We start from the raw sequence: 22,334 nt of genomic DNA on the forward strand, positions 1-22,334 counted from the left end.
CACTGAGCCGCTCTTGGCTGCACTCCAAGACTTCCAACAGCCAGGTCCGGAGTCGGATCCCATCATTTAGAGGGGAGGCGACATGGTTTGTATACAGAGAGGAAGGCGGAGGTCAAAGTTCCCCGGCGGTTCCTCCTCCGTCAGTTTGAGACTCCAGTGAAAGCCGAGCGTCCTGTCTCCGGGACGAGATGGAGGCTGGACTTTTTTGGGCAGATGTAACGCCGCTGGCTTCACGAGGACTCTCAGGTCCGGTACAGTGAGAGATTCCTGTGAATCAGCGACTCCACACAGAGCTTCTCCGGGGGTTTATTGAATCAGTATGAAAGCATAATGAGTTTACGCAGTTCGTTAACATTCTGGTTTGTGGGACGTTGTCCGTGTTTAGCTGTGAGTGTGGTCTCCTGCAGCAGCATGTCCGAGTGTTTGGAGAGTAGACTAGGCGTGTGTGTGTGTCGTAACCACTCTCAAACTTTCCGTGACAGTCACTGTGCAGATCACTTCAGCTGTTCCAGGATCAGCGTCTTGGCCTCTGAGACGATTCAAGCTGCTCTGGAAACAACTGGTGTCGTTCAGGGTTTTATTTTTGCTGATATTAAGCCTGAACACTACAATAGTCTTTTTATTCACAGTGAGTGTGGTCCTGTTTTGGAAGGTGCTCGGTGAAACGGTGTCCACGTAGTACTGCAACTAATCTGCCAGGCAGCTTTTCCTGGCAAGGCTCTTTGGATGTGCGCTGCTCAAAGGTTTATCACCCCCCGACATACCGAGAGACAAACAAGCAGCCAAACCTCCGACTGGCCCGAGCCTCAGCTGCAGCAGGCCGTGGCACCGTTAACGTTCACAGCACAATGCCTCTCTTATCCGTCCTCTGCTTCTTTTTTCCTCTCGTCTCCTAAAGCCAACAACGTTCTAATCTCCAAAGTGGTTTAAACCAGTTTGGAGCATGTCTTCAACGACGAGGGGCAATTTTAGGCCGATTCCAGGGGTAAGAGGAAGAGATGAAATTCACCACTCGTCCTCTTTCTGCGCAGACCGGGTCGCCTCCTCCTGTGACCCACGGCGCTAAGTGTTAAAAACCTACTTTAGACTGTTAAAAACTATCTTTAGGACTGTAAGCTGATCTTGATCTTTGCACTGTGGCAGAGGGTAACTCTACAAACCTCTGCCACGCGGGTTTGTCAGTGCATTAAAGGGGCAAGAAGTTATGATTTCACAAGCCATTCGCTCAACAACCAGAATATATGTATCTGCACCGGGGGCTCTGACTCCCATCAGTGACCACGGCTGGTGTGAGGTCTTGTCCAGTCTCAGATCTTCAAACTGAAAGACTAGGTCCTCTCAGACAACAGGACTGGAACTGAAAAAAAAACTACCTCTGCCACAGTCAGGAAAGTTCACTAACTTTTGCAATGTGGCGTAACGCCACTGGAATGAATGGGGTGGGCAAAATAATAGGAACACCTGTGGGTATTATGCAGCACTAATAAACTGTGTGTATGTTTGCGGTGCTGCGCTGCAGGCCTGCTGATGTCCTCAAAGCTTATCCATTTAACTTATGTTAATGTAGGAACTGTTTACAGAGAGTGTGTCAGTATCTCTGACACTTCAACAGGCCCCGACTCTGTTTATTTATCTTACAAACAGCGTAAAGAAACAAAACAGCATTCTCTAGATCACAAGGAACAAGCTCTCCTGCCATGACCAAACCTGTTTTCATAGTACAACTGTATCAAAGACTTTTTTTTTTCTTTACATTAGCTCCACTACAAAGAATGGCAGCTGACAGCCTGTGAGTCACAGGGCAGCGCTGTTTGATGAGGAGTGTTTCCACGAGAGAGTCCACAGGACGGAGCGGCATGAAAGACGAGAGCGGCTGACAAAGCTACAGCGTTCACCTGCAGAGAGGAAGGTGTTCAACCAGGCAGGAGAAAAAAAGGAGTAGAACACAGAGTCTGTACTGACCCTGTGATAAAAACTCTGGACTGTACGGGAGCAGTGAAAACCTCTGAGGTGATTATAAAACATACAAGGAAATAAGATAACGGCACAGATGAAATCAAAGGAAGCCCAACACGGACACAAAGTGCTAAAAGATGCATAAATAACCAGCGAAACAGGCCGAGTGAAAGTGCAGCGCCGGCGCTGTTGCCAAGGCCGAAAAACAAAATTGGAATCCGTCGGCCCTGGGCCCAACCACATCAATCACACGGGAGCGCCGTATCTCGTTCCTCTGCAGTGAATCTAATAAAGCTGCACTATTTAAACGGATTAAGTGCCTCATTGTCCAACTCAGGCTGACTACTGTCTGAACAGACAAAAGCCCCAAAGCCCAACTTGGGCAGGGTTCAGCAGCCACCCACCCCTCACCCCCGCCCCCGCCCCTGGTGGAGAAACTGTGTCACCCTCGGGATTGTTAATTGTAGTATTGTCCTCCAAGGAACTCCAGACACAACAGCTGGCTTAAAAATGATGAGTAACTGAGCCGGTGAGAAGTTTTGGATCCTAAATTAGAACCAAACTTAAAGTAGTTTTAGCACATTTTTATGGTAAAAGTGGTTTTAAGAATCCAAACAAGCAGCATCTGGTGCAGGAGCTGGTGGTAATTACCCACCATCAGCAACACGGAAAGGAAAATATTCATCAGAGCGTCCGGGCCGGTCGGGGTTAGTGGGGTCACAGAGTCAAAGCGTAAACTGACAGCGAACACCAGCAGGATGGAGAGCGGCGAGCACAGGAAACGCATCGTCTGTGGCGTGTGCACGAGAAGAAAAACAAAAAAGGGAAAGTGTTTCCTTATCAGTTTCATTTATTTTCCCAGGGAAAGGGCAGAGGAGGTGCTGCCTTGCTTTTGTTTTGTGCCCCCCAACACCACCACCCACCCCCACCCTCACCCTCGCCGAGACCTCACTTTCTGAACGGTGGCCCCCTCGCAGCACGCCAGCTTCAACTACAGGCGGGAAGTGCCAGAGAGGGAAGAAAACAGGCAAGAGAGGGCTGAAAGTGCCTGTCTGAGCGGCTTAATGATGCAATCTGGCAGAAACGCCCCACACACACACACACACACACACACACACACTCTCCCCTCTGCCGCCTCCCCAAATCTCCCTCCCCTCCCCTCACCTCCCTCCCCCTCCTGCCCACTCCAAGGATGACATCACCTCCCTGAGAAGCAACATGGCAGACGACGGTTGGAAATTTTTTCCGACAGCAGTTGCATTATTTCAAGCTGGTCACAGCAGCAACGCAGCGAGCTGCTTCCAAGATTAGTGACTTCATGCGTTGTACTTCGGGTGATTTCAGTAGAAAATGGCTGAAAATCCAAGAATTAAAGCAAGTGCACAAAGATTGTTTGAACTTTTCCTCTGTCAGCATCTTGAGGTGAGACGCCGCAGAGCAGACCACTGCACCTGAATTCAATAAGCTGACTCTGTAACGTCGGAAAATTCCTGAAACGAGTTTGTTTTGGGTTGAAGCACTTTCAGGATTTCACACCAGACAGAAATTACTCGATAAATTGGATATTTAATGACTAAAAAACAAAGGATGCGTGAAGCACATGAGCGTAGCACAGACGAGTGCGGTCCTGTAATCCAGAGACACAGGGCAGATGGGGAATTAGGGACTTCCACTGTTCTGGTTGTGGCAGAGAGTGAACTCCCCGGTTCAGTGTGACAGGATTAACCCTGCGCAGCCTGTCATGGCCAAGCTCTGCGGGTCTGGACAGACTCAGACTTCTGGTTCATATAAGAACAGGATTTATTAACAGCGTTGTACGATGGAGCTGGCAGGACAAAGTCCGTTTAAAGTCTTCGGTTCGGACATTTGCGTTTTCTTAAAAATATTTTAAAGAAAAAACATGAGGACTGAAACCTGATTTCACCTGATCTGAGGTCCAGCTTCAGCATCGTATTGGATTCGACTTCTTTCTAATCAATTATCGAATCTAATCAGGTTCAGTTTTTGACATTTGTAAATACAGCCATAAAAAAGTAAAACTCAATATGTGGAATCACTTTTTATTGGCTGAGAAGGAAGAAACTTTCAGCCTAATTACTGTTCACGATGTGAAAGACAGATCAGTGGTTCCCAGTTCAACTTTACGGAACACTATTTTTCTTCTCTGCGTCCCATAAACAGTCCTGATGTGACTCCTCGCACTTGTCTTGTGATCCCTTGCAGCTAAATCGTCTTTCTAGAGAAGACCCGTCACCCTGTTGAGCTATAAAAACACACAGTCTCGTGGCCATAGAGTCATTACAGAGTACGAGCTTCGACAGCACAGACGCCGAGTTTCATTCCAACGCTTAAAGAATTAAAGTTCAACTAGCTCCAGCTGAAACCTGCCATCGATGACTTTTACCAGCAGCAGCCACCTGAGGCCTGCTATGCAGATCATTTCCACACTGCTCTACTGACACAACAAACTCTAGATATGTACATCACTACATTTTACCCAGAAACCCCTTCTCTGTGCGCCCTACACAAAGCCTCAGGAATCGACTGCCAAACAATGCATTCATGGAAAGAAATAAAAAACAGGCCTGAAATACAAATAAACACAACTGAGCTGCAGTTACACCACAAAGCGACGCGTACAATCCCCACCGCCTGGGAACCGTAAAACTCTGCTCATTAACTGTTGATTCTCCAACATTTTACGATCAGCGCCTGCTTTCCTGAAGCCAATTAGGTGATTGAGGGGGTTTTTTCCATCAGAAGCCGCCGCGTTGTCAAACCCGGGCTTTAAAACGTGACATTGATCGGACTGACACAGGACGCTGACCAAATGAAAATGCTGATCGGGGGTCTCCTGATCGCTCTAATGGCAGATGGAGCGGCCGGAGCCCATTACGCCGAGCATCCAAAGGGTTTTTCCAGATTGCCTGAGCAAGCACAAATGCCACCTCCGTTCGGATCACGAAGGGGAGAAGGATAAACACTGAGGGATCATGTGTAATCTCAGAAGTGTTGAGAGGCGTGTTGACACCTGAAGTTATTTCTGTTTATACCAAAAAAAGTTTCCTTTCTCAAAACAAGTGAAAAATAATCTACAACTGCTTAAACTGCTGGAGGATCAGTCAACACCACTGAACTTTGAGAATTTGCCATTTATTCTAACTGCACTCAGAACAAATGACCTGATGGGGAGTTCCACATAAATAAATAAATATTTAAAAAAAAAAACCCACACACACACAGAGCTAATTTTGTTTTTTCCTCAGAGCTTCCGTTTTCTGGACCTGTCCTCTGTCTGACGACCTGCAGCGGAGCGAAACAAGCGCCTGTCCGACCCGCTGACATTTCCAGCCCTCAGATTTGTTGTGCTGCGAGGCTGACAGCGAGGGCAGATGAATATTTATGCGGCTGCCTCCTGCGAGAAGCCACCCGGCTCTGAGAGAGAATGACAGCTGATGACAAACATGTGGACGGACTGCATTTGTGTGTGTGTGTGTGTGTGTGTGTGTGTGTGTGTTGGGGGGGGGTCATATTGTTTACACTTAAATTTTCTGCATTGAATGTTCATTAATCCAGGGAAGGTCGATGTGTTTCAGTTTGGTCCACCCTTTGATGGCGATGGCGCCCGGGGTGAATCGAATCAGCTGCTGTTTGGTAAAGAAAACATCATTTTCATTTTGTTTTTCTTCCTTTGAGTAGAAACACACTCTTCTGTGCTCTGAGTCGGTTTTAGGACCCTGAGGGTTTCTGAAACCTTGTTAAAATAAAATTAAGGGAAAAAAAAAAGTAAGAGTCAGTGAGAAAATAATTTTTCTCTTAGTAAAAAAAAAACAAAACAAAAAAAAAACTTTGGTGCCCTGAGGAGGTCTTCACCCCTCCACAGCTGTAAGTCTGGTGTGTTTGTTCAGCTCGAGAGTCTGATCACCTCCGACTCGATGAAGTGTTGTCCACCTCAGTCGGCTCGCCGGGGACTGGTTTTAACAACCAGCCGTGTCTGCAATAAAGCCACAATTTCAGCTGATATTTCTCCAGCGGGAGTCAAGCGAGGACGGCGGTCAGATTTACGTCAAGTGGCTGCACCGTCCGGAGTCCTGAATCACCGCTCATGTTGCTCGAGGGAGCCAGCAGCGAGACCAAATATGAATTTATGGCCCCTGCTGTGTGATAGAAGCTTTGTGCCACTGAAGGAGAACAAGCCTCTCTCCATCCCCACAGGTCATAATCTCTCAGGAAGGAGGAGGAGAGAAAATAACATCTCTATGGCAACTGCCGGTCTAAAGGTGAGACGTTACGACGCAGGAGAGCAGACACACCGAGCACAGGCTGCACGGTGTTTCTGACAGTCCCACCGATGAGGTTCCCAAACAAGTACAAGAGCAAAGCACTGATTTATTAACCTGTGACACCAAAACACCAATAAATGAAATTCATTTTAAGATTCCAGGATAAACAATGAAGAGAAATCTGCAGGAGGCGGTTGTACACAGAGCACAGCTCAGAGCAGGCAGAGCCGAAGCTGAATTTTCTAAACTCGAGATTAACTTACTCGCTTTTTCCAGAGCTTTCAGGCAATGTTCAGGTTCACTTCTAACAGATGCCTTTCACAGACATTCAACAGTAAACTACAGGACTGTGAGCAGGGCTCTTTCCAGGAAACGTTCATGAAGTTATGATGAAATGACAGAAAATGAAGTTTAAAGTGAGTGAAATACCAGTTTTTATTTTCCAGTTTTCTTTATATTCTCAGCGCAGGTTAAATCTGGGCTGCGTCACATGACACACGCTGAAAACACTGTTCTCTCAGAGAATCAGCTCGTAAACAAACTGAACACAACTACGGTAAGCACAGTAGGTCAAAACTGAAGCAGGGAGAGGGTCTGCAAACTGTGACGGATGTTTACAAAGGACAGTTTGGGTGATAATGCCTTCGTTTCCTCACAGATGAGTTTGACCAACCCGAGGGTTCGTTTCCAAACCGTCTGATCGAATGAAAGCTCGCGTTTCTTCACCTGTCTCGTTTCTCCTGAGCCCCGCTGCTGACGTGGAGCGTACCGTGTGATCATCAGAGACAGATGTGACAGACGAACCTGTCGGAATCAAACCCGAGCCGGGTTAGGACCTAAAACCAGGGTGAAGAACTGGAGGAAGCGAAAGACTGAAGAGTCTCTGCAGAGATCTGAACTCTGCCCGAAACATCAGTCACTGCTGATGAAACACACTGACACGCTTTCTATTTATATCACTGAGTCACAGGCAATCATCGAGGATTCATTCACACTCAGTGTCACTGACAAGGTGAGCGTGTGTGTGTGTGTGTGTGTGTTTAGATAACCATATCCTGGGCTTGTTACATGCTCCCGTCCAAAGGTCAGAACGCACCCGGATTCAATGAGCCAATAAAAGCCCAGACAAAGAGTCAGCAGGCGTCACCACCTGTCGCAGACGATCACAACGACACCTGCCTTTAACTGACCGTCGCTGACGTTAGCCACTGATGACTGAACAGGTAGAACTTCGCTTCTCTCGCAGGCTTCGCATCTTTGTGAACTCCTCCGCGTCGAATTCGTCAGAAAGGCTGAACTCGATACGGCGTCAGTCACCTGAGGGTGGCGGTCTGACACAGCAGCTGGCAAACTGAGGTGGAAACATGGAAACTAATTTGTTGGATAATTAATGAGCTTTAACTGTGGGAAGCTTGTTTGTGTTTCTTTCAGCGACAGCAGAACTAGAAGCTTGTGTTTGCCGTTTTTCTGATGGGAGTTTCTGTTGCATATTAGTTTTGTTTCTCAGCAACTCATCCGGTGAGTCAAAGTTTGTAAACCTCACTTGACAGTTTGGCGAATCGGCTGCATTTGTGAAAGTAAGAAAAGGAAATAAATGGGAAACTAAACAACAGACAGTGGAGTGTGAAGCAGGAGGCTTCGTGCGTTTGGCCTTTTCTTAACAGAGTAAAGTCTCTAAAGAGTCACAGCGACGAGGACATTTACCTGAACCAGGTGAGTTTATACATACATGGTATCCTTCACCCTGAGCCAGTGAGCGAGACAGTCCGTACAAATGGACAAACCGAGTCAACCATGTCAGCGCTGCACCATGTTTCCTGTAATACAACATCAACACTGAGCATCTTGGTCCACAGTCAGCGGTGAGACCAGGTCAGAGCTCTCTCTGTCTCTCTCTCTGTCTCTGCCTCTGTCTCTCTCTCTCTGTCTCTGCCTCTGTCTCGCTCTCCTCTACCTAGAATCTCCTGAATAAAGACCTAACGTGTCACATGACATCCTGTCCTGATGCAGAGTGGGAAGCTAATCCATTACAGTAAACTGTGAAGAAGACCTGTCCCGTTCACTGCAGCACGGTACTGAAGGTTCACACTGAGCTGAAGCTGCTGCTCGAGTCTGGATTCTCATTTACAGCCATCGTCAGAGCAAAGCGCGGCGTCCGCGGCCCCAGGACGAGGCCGACAAACCTTCTTCTCTGCTGTGATTATCAGAAACTGAGGAGATCTTTCAGGAAGGAAGGAAAAAAAAAAAAAAGAAAGTGTTGTAAAAGAGGTGCTCACTTTTAACATCCATCTGAACCTGCAGAAGATTTTTACTGATGAAACTGAGACGTCACACTAAAGACACTTTTTACAGCTGTTAGAAAAACAAACAGTATTTTGTCTTGAACGCCCTTCACATGTCAAACAAAGCATTTAAACCGTGTTTTGTTCACGCCGGACACGCTCCGGTCCAGGTTTCACTGCAGGTATCACCTCAGCTTTATTTACACTCAGCTGCAGGACAACACGACAACATGTGAGGTGAAATGAGCCGCAGCAAAAAGAAAGAGAAAGGGTTGGTGATAAAGATGAGCGTCTACCGAACATACAGGCCGCTGGGATATTTCCCTACAACACAACTGGCTCACGTCCCTCGTTGATTACACAATATTTACTTTACTAACCACGACACCGTGGCAAGAAATGAATAAATGATCCGGCAGTGATTTCAGTATGAAATGGATCGACCTTTAAACGTCTGATTCACTGAGCTCCTCTTTCTTCTCTGTCATTCATCGCAGGAAAAACAACTCGAGACTCAATCAAACTTCCAGCCAAGAAATGATGCTTTCACATCCTGCACTGTTTTTACCAAAACAGAGGACGAGCTGCAGGACAGCACCGTCCTCACCGTCGTCACAGCCCCGCCCACACTGTTTGACTGACAGGTGGTCCCTCAGAAGGTGCAGCAAGAAAAAAAATAAATTTACAACACAAACACAGCAGATCCAGCAGGTCAGGTGTGTGTTTCTGTGTGTGTGTGTGTGTGTGTGTGTGTGTAAGCTGCACTGTGTTGAGGTGGACAGCTTGTTATCTGGGCTGAACTGCAGAGCTTAATATTCAGCCAGCAGCCAGATTAGTTCAGGACAACCTGTCAGTCTGCAGCTGCAGAGGGTTTGTACGGCGCCGTGGCTTCTTCTATCACTGTGAGGACCAGTTTCAGTTTCAGACCTCGAGAGTGGGGACATTTTGTCCAGTCCCCACTGTCTCTGAAGACAATGTGTCAATCCACAAAACACATATGATAAAAAACGCCATCAGTCACGATGACTTTTAAAAGTTTGGCTTATTTTGATGAAAATTAAAAAAGAATGACCTCAGTGTCAGTGCTGGTTTCAGATCCCAGTGAAACATCACATCTCATTTACCTTCCAGCCAACAACAAGTGTCCCAGAATGCAATGCAGCATGAGGACAGGTCTGCGTTTCAGCAAGAAGGCGTCATTCTGGCATTTTACCTCAACCACAACAAGTCACTGTATCGCTTCTTCCTCTTAACCTGCACATGCAGCCAACACCCGGATGCTACAAGTGTCACACATGCACTCTGTGAGGCATTGTGGGAAATGTAGATTCAGCATCTCAACCCCTGAACCACCAGGGAAGCGAGGGGGCATGGGGACGTAGAGGAGTTTAGTGCCTTGCTCGTGGGCACACGTGGTCCCCGTGAAGCCGTAGTGACACCTGACTGTTGATAATGCCATTTTCTGCCAGTGTTTCCCCCCGTGGCGAGGGGCTCCGGAGGAGGGAGGGATGATGCGTGGAAATGGAAAAATTAGGTCAAAGTCTGAGGGATGCGGGGAAGCTTTGCATTCGCTGCCGCCGTGCATTTACAGCGTCAGCTAAGCATGTAAATAATGCAACGGGGCATCTGACCCCATTTCCCTCAGACGCAGTTGTTTACATTGGAGCAACTCTGAGCTAGCGGTTTACACAAAATAAAAATGTGTGTCACCTTTTCCCCCTCCAGCGTCCCTCCTCTACATCACTGCATTTAGCTCAGCTTTTGAAACCTGCATCTGCAGCTGCACGGCAGCAGTGGAAACATTAAAATGCGATGTGTGCATTTGCAGTCAGCTGTTAAAAATCGCTTCCTCTCTCTCTCCCTCTGTGCCTTTTTCTTTCTTTCTCCATACATGGCTGAGCCCCGCGAAGCCTCCAGACTGCATGAGAAACAGGGAAAACACTGCTCGCAGGAAGCTGAAATATGACACTGTGATACTCTCCAGGCTGAGAGTGAGTCTGCAGCAATGTGACATATCAGTCTGAAAAAGAAGAGGAGGAGGAGGAGGGAGGAGGAGGAGGGAGGAGAGTTAATGAGAAAATCAATAACAAGGCTGCATTTCAGCGTCTTGCATAAGAAGCCAATATATGCTCCGGTGTTATGGAGAAGAAAAAAAAAAAAAAGCTGGAATATAACGGGAATCATTCATCCCCTGAAAAAGCTGCAGTGTGTCATGTGAAAACTCTGGTAACAGCTGCATGCTCTCTGCACATAATCTAAGCAGCATGCAGGCCTCTGCTGAACGGGATTTTCCAATATGATGACAACAGCTTCTTACTGACAAACCCAAAGACAGACCTCTACAGTTCTCCTGTGATAATTCCACTGAGGGGGCTATAATGTCCCTCTGGGGCTCAGGGGGGACCTTTCAGTGTACTTCATGGCGGTGATTATCTGTTATGACATCTAATAATAGAAAGATCAGTCGAACAGTCCACACAGTTCACTTACTGCCCCATTAATCATGCGTTTCTCTGTTTTTATCACCACAAACTGAATCTGCTGGGGTTGCAACGGCCGACTGGACAAAACGAGACGTATGGGCACCATTATTTCACACTTCAGCATAAACAGTAATAAATAACTGTACAGTAAAATAAATGGTAACTAAATTATTGATTATTTTCGATTTGACATTTGGAAAAAGAAAGCAAAAACAACTAATAAGTATACTTATCAGTAAAGATTCATTTCACTGATCAACATACTGATTATAATATATATATGAACAGCTGCAGCCATTATTTTATCAGTACAACACTGCTGTAGAGTTTTACAGTTCTGTTTGGTGCACACCAGTGATGTTGGAGCATTTAATCCGTTTCCATTCATGTGATACCTGCTGCTAAAAAATGACTTTATGTGTTGAGTTATTATATTTCTGAGGATTTTGTAGAAGCTTCTGTGTGTGTGTGTGTGTGTGTGTGTGTGTGTGTGTGTGTTTGTGTGTGTATGTGTGTGTGTGTGGTACCAAACTGTGCATTCAAATTGGACTTTACAGTATTTACATCTGCACTGAGACAGTTCTGGACTCATATCTGCGCAGTGATGGGCGTTAATATAAGATAATGTGAGAATATCATAAGAATACTACGGTCTTTCCAAAGCACGCCGCAAAAAAACACCACATCCCCTGCATCCAAATCACAGCCACAGAAACCAAAGCAGTCATTAAAGCAGCATGAGTGTGTGTTTGATAAATATGGACTTGAACTTGTGGCAGTTGAAGCTCAACACTTTTCCTCCTCGCAGCTCAAACTCTGAACCGGCTCGTCCTCTCAGCAGGACCCGACCAGCAGCGACTCAAACACACCCCCGAGCAGCAGCAGCAGCAGCGGCAGCGGCGGCGGCGGCAGAGCCGGGCAGAGCCGCCGAGCTCAGCGGTGAAATACAAGTACTCACCCTCCGATAACTCCAGCTCCAGCTCGGCTAGTTTGGCCCGCACCTCCGCAGGAAGCGGCACCGGGTCCCGGTCCGCCATTCCGCCGTTAGCAACCGACTTAAATCTCTGTTTCCCGGCTCTTTCTCCCTCTTTTCTCTCTCCAGGCGTCTCCTCGAACCCCCCAAAAATCCAAAGTAAGTCAGAGTGAGTCTCTGAGTGTCGCTGTCTGTGCGGCAGCGGCGCTGTTTGTCCTCCGCAAACCTGCGTCAACTCCGCCAAAACATGGCGCTCCTTTTTCCGGTGGTCCTATTTTCAAAATAAGAGCGTTTTGCTTACCAGTTCTCATTCCAGCACTTTAAAAAAAAAATGCAGATGTTTAAAACGTACAAACTTAGATTTAGATTTTCAGATTTTTCATTTTCAAGAAGAAACTTAAACAATTAACCAGTGGTTTTTAATCTCAGACTTTTGGACATCACTGTATGTTTACACATGAATATATTTTTATTCATGTATTTTTAATATATTTAGACATGGTCAGTCATACAAAGCACAGTCTATATTTTTTTATTGTCTTGTACGTTACATACGTCGCAGTCGCTTTAATAGTATAATTAACATTTTGGTATTTTTATTTTTCAGTTCAGTAAAACTCTGGACTCGGTGTATATGTGTTTACCTTTTATCTACGTATCTCTGTCAGTTACCAAGACTGTTCCCAAATCAAGATTTTGTCATTTTCAGTCAAAACTGCATTATCAAAAAAATGTGAACTACCACTTCTACTAAACAAAAACAATAAAAGTCACTTTAATTTTGTTAATTTTGGCAGCAACACAAAACACGCAAACACTTCTTAAGTCAAAAATATTAAATGGCAGGTCAAAATTACGGGATAGTAAATTGTCGAGATTGTGACATGAGTCAAAAACTTTGACATGCTGAGCTGAAACAATGATAACGACACTTCCTCTTTTTTCCCCCCTCGCAACTTATTTTTGTGCTTTTATTTTGGAAGTAAATTCATCGTCTTCCTCTCTGATGCTTGTTCATTAGGTCTGACTTTATTCACCTCACAGGTAGAATTCACTGCAGGTGACTTTGGACGGACAGAACACCTCAGTAACTGTGATGATAACCGGAAGCGCGTGTGTTCACCGGATTGATTTCGGACAAACTGGCTGTTTTTCTGGTTTGAGAAGAAAAAAAACGCTACAGATTTTTATGAGACTGGTGAAATAACCACCAGGGGGCGCCAGACCCATCTATCTATCTATCTATGCCAACACCTGTATGCACGTAGCTGCACTGTTGTGCATCATCATCATCATCATCATATCTCCTCTCCAGGCAGAAACAGCAGTCCATCATTACTGTCCCAATAACGACCCAGCAGCTGCATCACAGAGAGAGAGAAAAGAATTTTCCAATCCTTCACACAGACTTTGTCCTGAGCTGACTGGTGACAATTTACACTAATATTCAAACATTTTTCAGAAACAATCAAAAACTTTTCAGCAAGTTCATGTTTTATTTGCACCTATCAGAAGAAAAATCAAACAAATAAATAAATAAACGGTCAAAGCAAAGAAATCCAGCCTGGGCTCGTTCTTGATCTTGTCTTTGTGGATTTAAAGATTGTTCGACATTATGAGGAGAGTTAGGTGCTGAGATTATTGACAACACTCTCCAGCTTGTTCTCTGGATGAGAATCTGGAGCCAGCAGCAGATTAGCTTAGCTTAGCATAAAGACTGGAAACGGGGGGAAACAGCTAGCCTGGCTCTGTCATCGCCTCCTTTTCCAAAGCATTTTCCACGTGAGTTTGTGAGTTTGTGTGAAAATCCTCCCATCATCAGCCTGTCTGCACCGTCCTCTGTGAACACACTGCCACCTGGTGGCTGTTTGCTCTCATCAGCAGCAGCTGACTCTTCAGGCTCAAGCTCCTCTTTCCATCTCAGTGACGCAAAGAGAGAAGCTGAAACTCCCACTGGGCTTTGCTGAAGTTTATTTTGAAATGTCTTTTTCAAAATAAACTGCATAGAGCTGCATGTCCTTTGCCTCCGTTTTACTGGAACCTGCCTGTGTCCAGTTTAATCTGCTTTAGATCCTCAGACTCATTGAGGGGAGTCGATACCCTGCCTGCAGCCTCGGGGGGTGGAGGGAGGGGGTGGAGGGGCATATAATGGGTATCTGAGTCAAACAAAACCTCATCCTCAAATCCTAAGATCGATCTTTGCAGGTGGTTCCGGTTTCGGGCTGTCTCTTCACGGTATCCCAGACTGACACCGCGATGCCAGGGCCAGGTCTCTGTGGAGGCCGGACCATCTGCTGCAGGACTCCTTGTTCTTCTGGACTCTGCAGATGGATCTTTACGGCTCCGGCTGTGTGTTTGGACTCGTCGTCCCGCTGCAGAATCAGTCTGGGGCCGATCAGACGCCTGCTGATGGTTCTGTGAAGAACAGAAAACACCTGAAGCGTATCTAACCTCAGAGGTCCTCTTCATCATGTCAAATAATTAAGTGCATTTCAAGCATTTAATGCTGAACTCAAATGATTATTATTAATTACGTTAGGCATTTATTTCAATCATGTACAAATAAATTTCTGAAACTGGTCAAAAGAGAAAAACAACATGAAAATCTGGAAAATGAAAAACACTTTTCACAGGGCGAGGGAAAAAAGACAGTGCCTCCTCAACAGTGCCTAAATCTTTATTTTTCAGTAAGCTACATTTTTTTTCTCCAAATTAGACAGTTTTACATCATGACACAAGAGTAACTTAAATTATCTATAGCTGACATGTACGCTTGATTCCAGTCTCAATGGAAGAAAAGACCCCCCCCCCCAAAGAAAATAAAAAAAGAGAAAATTTAAAAAAAAAATCCAAACAAAAGAAAACCAAAAAGCTGTCTCGAACGCAACCTCCATTCCACATCTGTTAAAGGTGTCGTTAGGCAAAATTATCTGTCCAAACCCCATCACGGTGGAGTCTTCGATTGTCCACAGCTGTTAGCGTAGCATGGTAAGAGTGTTAATGAGTTAAACCACAGTGAGTTGATAAAGAGATTCCAGTCAGTTGTTGTGCATTCGTTATTATAAATTTGACAAATTAAAAAACAAAAAAACAACTACAAGGGCGTCCATTTTTACAAGACGCAACCCTCGAGGAAAAAAACAACAACGAAACCAAAAGACAATGGCACTGTCAAAATGGACGAACAGGAAGGAGGAGACTGAGAGCTGAGGCGACTGACAGGCTGATATGAAGTGTGACGCTCCATGAAGAAGTCCATGAGAAAAAGGAGTTCCTTTAAAACGCCACGACTGAGCGTTCGTGTTAATGCTGGAGAGACGGGAGAGGCGTGCACAACTTGCGGCCGTCTTGCCGCCAAAATGAGAGATCCCTTCCAAAGCAGTACCGTCCAGGTCTGAGGTACCGCACTTCAGAGGGAGCCACCTCTTTGCATCGGTCTGGATTTGTGGGTGGTACATTTATTTATTCCACACATGCACACATCGACAGTTCAGGGATGCTCAGTTTGTGATCAGCGTCTTTGTGTTTGCGTCTCAAAGTTCGGGGTCAATTTCGACCTCGGGCAGGGGTCGGCCGCAAGTTTACAACGCACGAAAACCGCTCCTAGGGTCAGCGGTCACGTCGGAGTTTTCTCCAGAAGCGAGAAGTCTTGGATGGACTTTCAGTAACCCGAAATTCACATCTCAACAATAAAATAAAAAAAAAAACTAAAAACTAAAAGCCCGAGATGGCAAGCGCTCAGCTATGTACAGGTTAAACTGCCCAGTCAAGACAAAGGAACAACAGTTGTATAATGGCACAGTTATTGGTTTTCTTTGCCACATCAAAATCCACAGTCCACATGTGATCAAATGGTTTAAACAGACATCTCCATCTGTGCATGTTACTGTACTGTATGTGCCAGAAAACTTGCTCTGAAACACGTTAAGGAAAAAAACAAACATAAAACATAAAACAGAACAACTGTGATTCCAGTTGAGCCTCTGCTTCTGTCCCCAGCTCCCAGAAACAAAACAAAAACAAAAAAGTCCAAGAGCAAATTAATTGTACATTTATTTCTCAGGGGAGGAAAGATGATGAACATGAAGGAGAAACGTCCAACAGGTAAATCAGAAGGAAAAAAAGGTAACGACATGAACAACACTGAGCGGGTTTCAACAGTTTTTGGCTGATTCGATGTCTCGTCCAGTACGTGGACACTCAGCTGGGGGACTTTAAGCTCCGCCTGCCTCAGTGAGGTCCAGCCTGACGAGACGTCAATTTCACTTTATTTCCCAAAAAGTGTCTTTTACAAAATTTAGGACCCAGAGGCTCAAAATGTGCCGTCGCCATGTTTCCCGCCAAGAGCACGGCGTGCTGTACGAGCTGCAGTGCGCTTCAGATGTTTGACATCGTCCACAGGCGTCACACGTCAGATCGCCTTGAAGCACAGCATGTCTGAAGACAGGAGACAAAACTGGGGCGTGTCCATCAGCCATCGCTCTTTTTAGCTGGCAACATGCGGCATGTAGCGACGGAGGACGACCGTTTCACTTCTGTCCCGCTAACTGTTCGTTTTTTTTTTTAAAGGTGTCTTTTATTGGTATTTCTGAAAAGCTAAAACAAGTTGCTGTGATTTTCTGTCTCACATCGTCCGACTCAATCTGCAATCGACCCAAATAAAGGGTGAACACCAACACTGGCACCAGTTGATCCAGTTAGACTGCGTATGATTTGGACTGGGCCCGCTTCGGATCCAGGGTTAGGTTTCGGACACCAGGAACTAAAAACCAACCCCTGACGGATTCTACTGTACATCTGAACGCCCTGTTCTAAAACAACTACATCTCCCATGAGCCTTTGCCACATGTACCAACACCTCTAAAGATCACTGATTAACGTGTGGCGTGGAACCAGGCTAGCTGTTTCCACCCGCGGCTAGCCTTTATGCTAAGCTAGGCTAACTTTAGCTCAGCTTTCTTAGCACGTGGACAGAAAGCAGCAACGTTTCAGCCTTTCTGAAAAACTGACAGAAGAAACGGTCGCTGAGGAAAACATCGTCATGCTGCCCACCTCGTGTGGACACAATGCAGTTTGATTACATACTGTAGAGTTGCATTCGCGTGAACATGTCATAGCCGTAACGGTACATCGATGTTGAGTATTAGTGTCATGGTCTGCGTGAGGCTGCTTCCCCCCTCCAATTATTACAGTTGTTAGAAAACCTTAACACTTTTAATGCCTTTACTGCGGCTTCTAATTTACTTCTATTCATTTTCTTCGTATTTTAACAGCAGTGTTTAATGAAGGCAATTAGTGGCTGCTGCTGTGTTCAGTGAAGGCTGAGATTCTCAGATGTAGTGCTTTTTCTTGCAAACTAGTTTCAGTATCGAGACCATTCTAGATCCATTTGTCCAAAAAAAAAGAAAAAAAAAACCTTATATAATAATTTCCTGGGTAAATAGAAAAGAAAAAAAGAAGCCAGAGCTTTAAAGAGGATGCTGGTGGACACGCAGCTTTGTACGGTTCATTTGTAAGACACTTGCAAGTCCCACAGGTTCTTTCCAATTTGCATGGGGGGTGGGGTGGGGTGGGGGGCAGGGTCACACCTGTACACCCAGGTGTGACCGAGCGCACAGGTGGGAAAAATGGAATGAAAAAAAAAAACAAAACAAGAAAGTGTACAATCAGACAAACTGCTTGCGCTGCAGAGTGGAGCAGAATTGGAACTCCGCACACCCAAACTAAAAAAAAAAATAAAATAAAAAGTTAAAGAAAAATATTTTCAAAAAGCACAACATTAAGTTTTTTTATATCCTACATCCAGCTCGATAGCGACATTAATAGTTCAACAAGATCAATATATTTTTATAATCATTTTAAGGTACCTCTTATATTTTTCTGAGTATTTACAACTGTACAAGCAAAGCACACACTTCAAAGTGCACATATTTAATACAGTATTGACTAGTTTTGCATTTACAAGGTTTATATTTCCCCACCCCCCCCAAAAGAAAACAACCTGAAACTATTAAACCGGAAAAACAAAAAGAACAATCAAAATGATTCATTTCGTACATTTTACAAAAACAAAAAAAGCAAAAAGAAAATGCTGCTAGATTTATACTCTCTCTCTCTCTCTCTCTCTCTCAGTAAGACGTGTGACATCTAGAACGACTAAATATTTTCCACGTGTCACGCTTCGTTAACATTTTGGGGATTTTTTTTTCTTGAAAAGAAATAAACTCTATGCTTGTCTTGTATAAAAGTTAAGGCAAAGTTATTTTTCAAGTTTAAATAAAATTCAAGTTTCTCAAACACTGGATGGATTTTTTTTCCTTTTTTTTGTTTTTTTTTTTTAACATTTTGAGTTTACATAGAGACCTCGGTGCATCTCTATTTTTTTTCTTCTCCCTAAAAAGAAAACTTAACGATATTTCTCATGGAATAAACAGCACTGGTTTATAAATAAGCGGATATGGTGCATTTTCATATCTTTTACCATTTCAACCAATGAGGAAAAAAAAAAGAAAATAATAATCGACCCATCCGAGTGCATCTCAGTCCTTCAAACAAAACAAAAAAAAAAAAATTTATTTTCAGCAAACTCAAGGTTTAGCGTCCAAATCAAAAGCAGCTATGAGTGGGAGCACAGGCTTTTTAATGAGGCTTTCCCTTTTCCAGATGGACTCCTGTTTTCTCTCAGTGGGATTATCCAGAGTGAGTCTTGTCGCAGGAAGACTTTGGTGAGACCTGCAGGGTCCCACATCGTGTAGGTTCGTGTTTTCCCCAACAGATGCTGTGAATAGTACAGTTTTGTTTTTTTAAGGGTTTTGAGGTGACGACTTTAAAAGATTTAACCCGAGCACACGACCGATGAGCAGGGAGGGAAACTCGCTTCAAAAACACCAACTGTTGATATTTTAGAATCACACTTTTATCACTTACACGCATCATTTTTAACCATCTCACCGGATGATTACACTTTTAGAGCACAGTAAAAAAATAAACTACCCAAGACTCGGTTGGTTATCTGCAAAAGTGGCTGCTACAGTAAACAGACGTACCAACCAAAGCAGAAACTTAACGTCAGACCAAGCTCAGCAGCTTCCCTCCCTGAATCTGGATTCTTTCTACTTTACTCTGATGTGGGAATGAAAATCAAAACTTTCCACCAGCTCTCGTCCAAAACACGGCTCAATTATACCCCATAAACTTCGGCATCTTCATCCCGAACCACGTTTGCACGTCTGTGCTTAAAATTTATCAAAGAAACCAGGAGTGAAGTAGCAAGAAAGGTCGTGTGCTTCGGTCAATCTTTGCCACTTTTTTAAGAAAGAGTTTTAAACTCAGCACAAATCAAAGTGTGCAAACTCAAAGTAGAAGAAACTGACGAGAGCATGCCGACAGAAAAACAAAAAACAAAACAAAAACAAAAAAAGACCAACAACCCTAGTGGTAAAGACTCGAAACGGAGGAAGGAGGAGGAGCTGAACATCATCACCCCGAGGATGGTCTTTTCATGACAGTGTCACATTTCCCTGATCACATTCCTGCTGTGAACCCACCTGCGCTTGTATGCCTGTTTGTTAAATGTTTATATTTTTAAAGGATGTTTGGTTCACCACTGTTCACACGAGCCCCAGTGGGACTCCCAACAAAATCTTTCACACCCCAACGTGCCGAGTTACGTTCCGCAAAACCCACGCGTCATTTACCTTCGTCGGTTTAGTTTCATAAAAAAATACTCAAGGTCTCATCAACAGTCTCACTTTCCATATTCAGTTTTACAAGCTTTCAAATAAAAAAAACTCCTCACTGATACAAAACCAGAGGCCAAAACCCAAACCAATGTGTGCCTACGCGACCACCAAATCCTTCAGCAAAAATTTTATTATATATAATAAAAAATAATATTAATTATTATTAGAATCAGTGGCGAGCCGTTGAAAATATAACCAGCTGGACGACGCTGTGAAGTCGTGTGATGCTGCACAAACATCCACCCTTCACCGCAGTGTGTTCGACAGGCATCTACAAGGCAGCACAACAAAAACAAAAGGCTTCAGTGACTACGGAGACGGTGCTGCAGGGTCCTTCAGTTTATTTGCTCCTGGAAAACTGAATTTGCATCGTGTTTCATTCCTTGACTTTCAGGATAAATTCCCTTTTGTGTTTTTTTTTTGTTTTTGCTTCAGGTAGGATGATCTCATACGTTTGCTTGGAAGTCTGAGAAAACACCAAGTGCAAATAAAGTTCTGCGGATGTAAATCAAGTATTTCTACGTACAGTATCAGATGAGTTATATTAACAGATTCCAGGATTTGACATCTAGCACCATATCTAGGAGAAAGAACTAGAAACATGCCACTGAATGGTCTGAACGAGAAACTTCCCACTGTCGCTTCTCTGAACCACAGCTCAACACTGAACTCGGAACTCGTGCCCTTTTTGGTGCATTTCAGGCAGGAAATTTACACTTTTCGCCCCCGGAAGAGTCACGCTGCCTCAGCAGATATTCACAACAAGCAGGCCTACACCTCCTCCTTATGACAGTTAGTTACCCGTTGCAGTGGTTATTACTGACGAGGGTTTTCTGAGCATCTGAACGACAGCTAGTGTTAATTTCCTCATCGCGCAGCGTTACCTTCCCTCCAGAGTGAACCAAACCGCTTCAGACGACGAGCAGCTGATTTCAGGTTTGTCGGCCTAAAACCTGTGCCAGGCTTCCTTCAACAGTATGTGCCTGCTGATAGTTTAATTCCACAGTTTGTTGTTTTTTTGTTTTTTTTTTAATAGGAAGTGAGAAGAGAGCGCTGCAGCAGTGAAAGCGTGCTTTGCATTGCCAAGAAAAGTTAGCTTCCCCTGACTTGTTAAATGTCTTCACACATGCTGAGAAAAACCGGGAAAAAAAAAAAACACCTTAACTCACGGACAAACATTTTCGACGAACAAATACATTTTGGCCAACAACAGGTGCCTCGAGTCCTAATCTGTCTTTAAGCAAAGTTTTGGTTGCAGATATCCAAATGCCCTTCCCGCCTGACTGCTACGACCAGCACTGACGTCCCACTGGCTGTTAGACACGAGCTAAGCAGCACGACTAGCTAGTTAGCAGTGTTTGCAAAACGGTAAAAACAACAAAACAGCAGAGGGAGGTGAAAACGCTGAGGCGACACCCAGCGACAGTTACCGGCAGTAACTGTACCGACAGTCGACAACAGTCTGCAAACAAAGCTGAACTCTGAAAAAGAAACATTTTCAACAAACAAAAGTCGTCTAGTGTAAATAAATCTGAAAAAACAAACAACAAACACTGAGGTGATGTAAACCCAAGAATCCAGAGTCTTGTTGTGATGAGATTTAGATGTTAAGTTGCATATGGGTGTCAACATGTATTTAAAAAAAAAAAAACAAATCTACTTATTACCCATAATTAAGCTACATAAAGTTGCACCACAGTGCCACTCGTCATGCAAACAAACCCCTCACTTTGAGAGCCAAACAAGGTGGAGTCTGTTGTACGCACGCTTTCCCATCATCCACTGGGGTGGTTTCCAACAATGCCCTGCTGCTTCGCACACAAGACTACTTTAATCCCACAAGGCCGTTTGGACAGAATGAATAAATTTCAGTGTTGTCTGTGCCAACTTACAGGCTGACACAACTACGTAATGCAAAAAGAGAAAAAAGGAGAAATAAAACTGAAATTAAAAAAAGCAAATAAATAGAATAAAAAGAATGAAACAGTGCTCTACATGCACAGTAAAGTGCTTTTTGTCTGCAAGCCCTGATCCAGAAAAGAAGGCGTCCTCTATGCTTGTTTGTGACTGGTGATTCTGGGATATAAGTATTGAGTAGCCCTGACTTATATTTCTTTTTTTTTTTTTCTTTTTGAAACGCATCTGTGGAGCATAGTGGGGAGGTGGTTGGAGGACTCGGGGAGGGGCAGGGAGTCTCCCTACTGCGGGGACTTGGGTGGGGTGTGGTGAGGATCTTTGCTTGGGGTTTTCCCTGCGTGTGGGGGCGGGGAAGCCCACCGCCCGGCCGGCCTTCTGGCCTCCCTCGGGGGTCTGCCCGGGGTGACAGCCGCCGAGCCAGGTTTGGAGGAGGTGGGGTATGTCTCTCTGGCCTTGGCCTCCCCTGCAGGGGCGGAGGCGTCGGGGCACTTCCTCTCCTCGCCTGTGGGTACAGCGCAGGCTGGCTTGGCTTCCTTGGGAGTCGGTGGTTGCTGTAATGTCGGAGCCTCCTTCACCCGCTGGCAGATCTCAGCGTAGGAGGGCTTCCTCAGCTCCTGGCAGGAAACAACCACCACAACAACAACAACAGGGTCATAAAATATTCTGCACCTCTACAATGCTCATCTACTGGCCTCCAC

At 44.9% G+C, this 22,334-nt stretch overlaps 2 protein-coding genes across 10 annotated transcripts in view; both read right to left on the reverse strand.

Annotated features, from left to right (window-relative positions):
• The window catches only part of LOC121193278 (disco-interacting protein 2 homolog C), a 133,441-nt gene extending 121,276 nt beyond the window's left edge, over positions 1–12,165 (reverse strand). For all 5 annotated transcript variants that reach the window (XM_041055511.1, XM_041055513.1, XM_041055510.1 and 2 more), the window contains exon 1: positions 11,963–12,165. In XM_041055511.1, coding sequence (XP_040911445.1) covers positions 11,963–12,041 — 79 coding nt within the window. In that variant the 5' untranslated portion in view covers positions 12,042–12,165. The remainder of the gene's footprint in view (positions 1–11,962) is intronic.
• Positions 12,166–16,012: 3,847 nt separating this feature from the next.
• larp4b (La ribonucleoprotein 4B) overlaps positions 16,013–22,334 on the reverse strand; it is a 33,562-nt gene continuing 27,240 nt past the window's right edge. For all 5 annotated transcript variants that reach the window (XM_041054962.1, XM_041054961.1, XM_041054959.1 and 2 more), the window contains one exon: positions 16,013–22,250. In XM_041054962.1, the coding sequence (XP_040910896.1) occupies positions 21,918–22,250 (333 nt within the window). In that variant the 3' untranslated portion in view covers positions 16,013–21,917. The remainder of the gene's footprint in view (positions 22,251–22,334) is intronic.

The sequence above is a fragment of the Toxotes jaculatrix genome, chromosome 14 (assembly GCF_017976425.1).
Source record: "Toxotes jaculatrix isolate fToxJac2 chromosome 14, fToxJac2.pri, whole genome shotgun sequence".
Taxonomy (NCBI): domain Eukaryota; kingdom Metazoa; phylum Chordata; class Actinopteri; family Toxotidae; genus Toxotes; species Toxotes jaculatrix.